The 5,972-nt window shown below is 33.7% G+C and overlaps 1 protein-coding gene across 1 annotated transcript; it reads right to left on the reverse strand.

Annotated features, from left to right (window-relative positions):
* Positions 1-4,840: 4,840 nt before the first annotated feature.
* On the reverse strand, positions 4,841-5,695 carry LOC121253319. Its single transcript, XM_041153350.1, has one exon. The coding sequence runs from the start codon at positions 5,693-5,695 to the stop codon at positions 4,841-4,843; it is 855 nt and encodes a 284-aa protein (XP_041009284.1).
* Between the last annotated feature and the right edge of the window lie 277 nt (positions 5,696-5,972).

Genomic DNA, 5,972 nt, shown 5'->3' on the forward strand with positions numbered 1-5,972 from the left:
TAATAGTAATAAAATTGTTTGTGAATAGTAATTAAATTGTTTGAATTATAAGTTTTATTGGGTTTTGAGAAATGAAAGATAAAAAATTAAATAAAAATATTAGAGAAATGATATTTGCAGTCACAGATTGTACAAGTACTGCACACTCCTTTTGAAGAAAGTGAGTAAATATGAGATTCACATAAAAAAAGTTAATTTTTTAATAGTGGATCACACTCTTTTTTAAGAGAGGTGTGCGATGCTTGCATAACCCATGACTATATCTAGCATTACTCTAAATATTATAAAGTTAAAATATCATTGGAATATAATTTTTTTAATATAATTTTTGTTTTAGGATTTGAAAAAGTAGAATTATTTTTTATATTTTGTTTGAAAGTTTAGAAAATTTGTAATGATTATATAATAATTAGATGAAAAAGTTAAAAATTTGAAATTGAAAAGTATTTGTATTAGAGTAATATTTAGAGAGGAGACGAGATGAGATGAGGCATATTCCCAAACAACCCTTAAGTATGCTTAATTAGGGAATGAGATGAGATAAGAAATATGTAAATAATAGTGAAATGGTTTGTGAATAGTAGTAAAATAGTTTAAGTTAATTATGAGGTTTTGGAAAATGAGAGAAAAATTTTTTAATAAAAATATTATAAAATTAAAATATTGTTAGAATATAATTTTTTAATATTAGATTTATTTTAGATTTTGAAAAAGTTGAATTGTTTTTTGTATTTTATTTGAAAGTTTGAAAAAATTATAATAATTAGTTTGAAAAAGTTTTAATGATTAGTTTAAATGTGTTTGTGTTTGAAATTGAGCGATATTTAGAAAAGAAGTGAGATAGGATAAGATGATATGAGATGAAATGGTATGAAAAACATTACCAAACATCCCCATGATGATAGAGTGTGTTTATTCAAATTTAGCCAGCTAGGGAGATAAATGCAATATCTTGTTGTCCTGCTGGAGTACTACTGCTAATATTTTAACGAAAAAGCTTTTACATGCATGGGATATTTTGTTTGATCCAACCAGCTGCTAGAACAACGATCTTCTTTTCTTCTTTTATAGGAACAAATAATATTAGACAAGTATTCATTGCAATCCACTGTATGTATAACTTGCATTCGTTTTTTGTTTATTTCTGAAGGCCAAAAATGGAAAAATTAAGCTAAGACAATCCTTTTAATTCCCAGTTGATCATGATCTGTTCCTCAATTCTTATCTCAATATATACAATGATCAGTACTGTGTATATATGGTACTGATCATAATTATCATCGAAAATGATGTTATTGTTTAAGAGGTTACATGTATATTTTCTAATTGTGTAAAGAGCAGAAATGGAAATGGAAAACATAGGTGGAAAAATATAATTTGTATTCTGTAATCTAAAGTATTACGAAACGTAGCCTAATATACACTTTAATAAAGGCGGGAAAAGTAGTTATAAGGTTAAAAATGTATTTAAATTCTAATACACCCTTCTCAAGCTGGAGCATGAATATCAATGAGGCTCAGCTTGGACATTATGGCAGAAAATAGTGGATTGCCTAGAGCTTTGGTGAAGCAGTCAGCTAATTGATTTCTTGAAAAAACATGCATTGTATGCAGAAAACCATCTTGAAACTTATCACGAATAAAATAACAATCAATTTCGATGTGCTTTGTACGTTTGTGAAATACAGGGTTTGAAGCAATATGCAATGCAGCTTTACTATCACAATAAAGAGAAACAACTACTGGAGGTACTTGAAGATCTGAAAGCAACGAGGATAGCCAAACTAATTCACAAACTGTGGAAGCCATTGCTCGGTACTGGCTTCTACAGAGGATCTCGATACTACAGCTTGCTTCTTGGATTTCCATGACACAAAAGAATTGCCAAGGAAAATACAAAAGCCAATGAGGGATCGTCTGCTGTCTTGACATCCAAGGGATCGTCTGCTGTCTTGACATCCAGCTCAATCTGAGTCAGTAAAAGCACTCAGTTTGAGTGAAGAATTAGTAGAAAAGAAGAGTCCTTGGCCAGGAGCAGATTTCAAGTATTGTAGGACACGATATGCAGCATTTAAATAAGGCTGCCGAGGTGAATCCATAAACTGGCTAAGGACATGCACAACAAAGGTAATATCGTGTCTAGTGATTGTAAGATAAATCAAACAATCAACCAATCTTCCATAAACTTTGGCATCCTCAAGAAGAACACCTTCACTTCGAGACAATTTCAAGTTTTGTTCCATGGGAGTCATAACTGGTTTACTTCCCAAATATCTATTGTCGGATAATATCTCCAAGGTGTATTTCCTTTGAGAAAGGGATATGCCTTTGGAGCTGCGAGCAACTTCAAGTCCCAAAAAAAATTTCAATGGACCAAGATCTTTCAATTTAAATTTATCATCAAGGAACTTCTTGAGAGTGTCTACTGCAGCAAAATCATTGCTAGCAATTAATATGTCATTGACATATACTAATAAGACAATAAAAAAAGAGCCTTGTGACCGAGTGAAGAGTGAATAATCAGCTCTTGATTGGACAAAACTATGTTGAATAATGGTGGAGGAAAACTTTGCAAATTACTGCCGAGATGCTTGCTTTAATCCATACAAGGATTTATTGAGCTTGCAAACTCTAGCGTCTCCCTTTTCACCAAAACCAAGAGGTATGGACATATAGACTTCTTCTTTCAAGTCACCATGCAAAAAAGCATTGTTGACATCTAATTGAATAAGATGCCAACCTTTAGTAGTTGCAATGGCTAATAAAGACTTTACTGTAACCATTTTTGCAATTGGTGAAAAAATATCGAAAAAAATAAATCCCTTCTTGTTGAGTAAAACCTTTAGCTACCAGCCTAGCCTTATACATTTCAAGGCTTCCATCAGACTTAAGTTTGACCTTATATACTCATTTGCATCTAATTGAATGTTTTCCAGGTGATAGAGTTGTCATTGTCCAAGTCTAATTCTGCTGATGTGCATTAATCTCTTCTGCCATAGCAGTTCTCCAATAAGGATATTTTACAGCTTGATGATAGAATTTTGGCTCAAAAAGTGATGAAATGGCTAAAGAATATGCTCGGTATGGTGAAGATAATCGAGAACAAGAAATAACAGATGAAATGGAGTATTGCTTACCTGATTCAGGACCAATAAAAGGATGTGAAGATGGGATAGAACAAGCATTAGACGTTGCCAAATGACAGTGGTAATCCTGGAAGGAGCCAGGTGGTTTGTGTTCTCAATGATATTCTACATGGAGGTGATGAATCTGGTATAGTGGGGACTAAGATAGAGTTGAGAGAGGAAGGAAAAGAAGCATTAAAAAAGTGATTATGGCTAGAAATATCAGGAATTGGACTAGGAAGGACAACAGACGATGATGGATTCATAAAAGAGAAGTTATCAATGTTTTGTGGAACAGATTTGAAAGGAAAAATCTGCTCATGGAATGTAACATTTCTGGAAACAAAAATGGAATGATCATCAAGGTCATACAATTTGTAACCCTTAGAAGCAAGTGGATATCCAAGAAAAATACATCTATGAGCTCGAGGGGCAAATTTAAATCTATTATGCGCAAGAGTGGAAGCATAACACAATGAACCAAATACTCTTAAATGAGTAAATGATAGATATTTCTGAAAGAGCAATTCATAAGGAGTTTTATTGGAAATAATTGTAGAATGAGTTCTATTGATTAGATACACGGCAGTGAGATTGCAATCACTCCAAAAAATCAATGGAACATTGGATTGAAAAAGGAGAGCTCGAGCTACATTTAAAATGTGCTAATGCTTCCATTCAACCACTGAATTCTGTTGGGGAGTAGCTACACAGGACAATTGATGGATAATGCCTTTGCTAGAAAAGAAATGATGCATAGGAAACTCATTTCTATGATTAGACCTAATGATTTTGATAGTAGAGGCAAACTGATTTTCAACCATAGCAGTAAAATATTGTCAATGACTTCGAGAATCAGATTTTGATTTAAGCATATAAAGCCAAGTACTATGAGAATAGTCATCCACAATGGCTAAAAAATAACGAAAACCTTCTATGGATGGAGGAGAAAAAGGTCCATAAATATCAACATGAACAAGATCAAATAGATGTAAAGAAGTGTGTTCACTGTCAGGAAATGGTAACCTCTTGTGTTTGGCAAGAAGACAAACACTACAATGCTTGGGATTATTATTAGAAGTGATGGAAGAAAATTGAGGCAACAGTTTCATCAAAGATAAGGATGGATGTCCCATCCTTTAATGCCAAATAGAAACAAAATTAACAATATTACAAGTATTGGAAACAGAATTAACAGTATGTGGTTTAACATTGAAATAATCAACATGAGAAGATGCATTTTGAGACACAAAACCATGAATGGGTGGAGGTTGTAGCAGATATAACCCTTCTTTAGCTTGTCCCCTCCCAATCGTCCTCCAATGTATGAGGTCTTGAATAAAGCATTCATTATGAAGGAAAATAAGACAGCAAGATGAACTGGTTAGCTTGCTAATAGAAATGAGATTACAGGTAAAGGAAGGCACATATAGAACATCATGTAAGATGAGGTTCGGTGATAAGAAAATGGAATCTATATGACTTACATGAGCAAAAGTTCCATTAGGAAGCTTCACAACAGTGTTGTGTACAGGTTGATATGAGGCGAATAAAGATATTGAGTGAACCATATGATCAGTCGCATCGGTATCAATTATCCAGTCATGATCAGAAAACTATTTGGAAGTTTTATTGATGGAATAAAAAACCAAATGATTAAAAGAAAATTTACCTGAGAGATGATTAGAAAGAGATGAGGTAATTGTATTTGCTGCCTAATGAGTAGGAGCAAAAGACTCAGGATTGAGAAGTGCCAAAAGTTGTTGACACTGTGTATGAGAAAGAGGTAGAGATAAATTGGAATCATTGGAGACTGCTTGGTTAGCATAAGGAGTTGAGGATCTGGCTTTAACACGATATCCTGGTGGATATCCATGAAGTTTAAAGCATTTGCCAACAGTGTGACCTTGCAATCCACAATAAGAATATAGAGGTCTATCCTTTCGAATAGAAGCATTATTGCCAACAGAGGATTTGCCAATTCTGCTTGAAGACAAAGCAGCAAAAGGAATGGAAGGGATCATGAAAGATCCAATGTCTCTTTGTCTTTCTTCTTGAAGAATAAGAGAGAGAAATTTGTTAACTGAAGGAAGAGGATCAATTAACAGAATCTGACCTCGAATGTGAGAGTATCGATTATTTAGTCCCATAAGGAAACACATAACATAATCTTGTTGTTGGAGATCAGATAAGGATCGTAGAGCACCACATGAACAAGATGGCAATGGCCTGTAATTGAGTAACTCATCCCATAATCCTTTTATTTGTGTAAAATATGCACTAACCGTGAGGTTATCTTGTGTAAGAAAAGCAATAGCCTTCTGTAATTGGAAGATACGAGGTCCGTTGGCTTGAGAAAATCGATATTTGAGATCGCACCACATTGCCATTGCAGAATCTTCATAGATCACACTAGCGGCAATTTCTTTGGATAAAGAATTAAGTAGCCAGGACAAGACCATATTATTACATCGAATCCAAGAGGAAAATTGAGAAGAAGAAGCGGTTGGTTTCAAGATGGAGCCATCAACAAATCCGATTTTGTTTTTTGCAGTTAATGTAATTGACATTGATCAATGCCAGGTATGATAGTTCTCACCTTTGAGAACTTGTGTTACGAGCAATGTACTTGGACTGTCACCGTGATGAAGGAAGAAAGGACTTGAAGAATCTTCATGAGGAGGATTAAGAGTTGAAGAAACAAATGAATCTGACATGATTGTATTTTGTGAAAAAATTCTTCTGATACCATGTAAAGAACAAAAATGGAAACGTAAAACAGAGGTGGAAAAATATAATTTGTACTATGTAATCTAAAGTATTACAAAACATAGTCTTATATACACT

The sequence above is a fragment of the Juglans microcarpa x Juglans regia genome, chromosome 2S (genome assembly GCF_004785595.1).
Source record: "Juglans microcarpa x Juglans regia isolate MS1-56 chromosome 2S, Jm3101_v1.0, whole genome shotgun sequence".
NCBI lineage: Eukaryota > Viridiplantae > Streptophyta > Magnoliopsida > Fagales > Juglandaceae > Juglans > Juglans microcarpa x Juglans regia.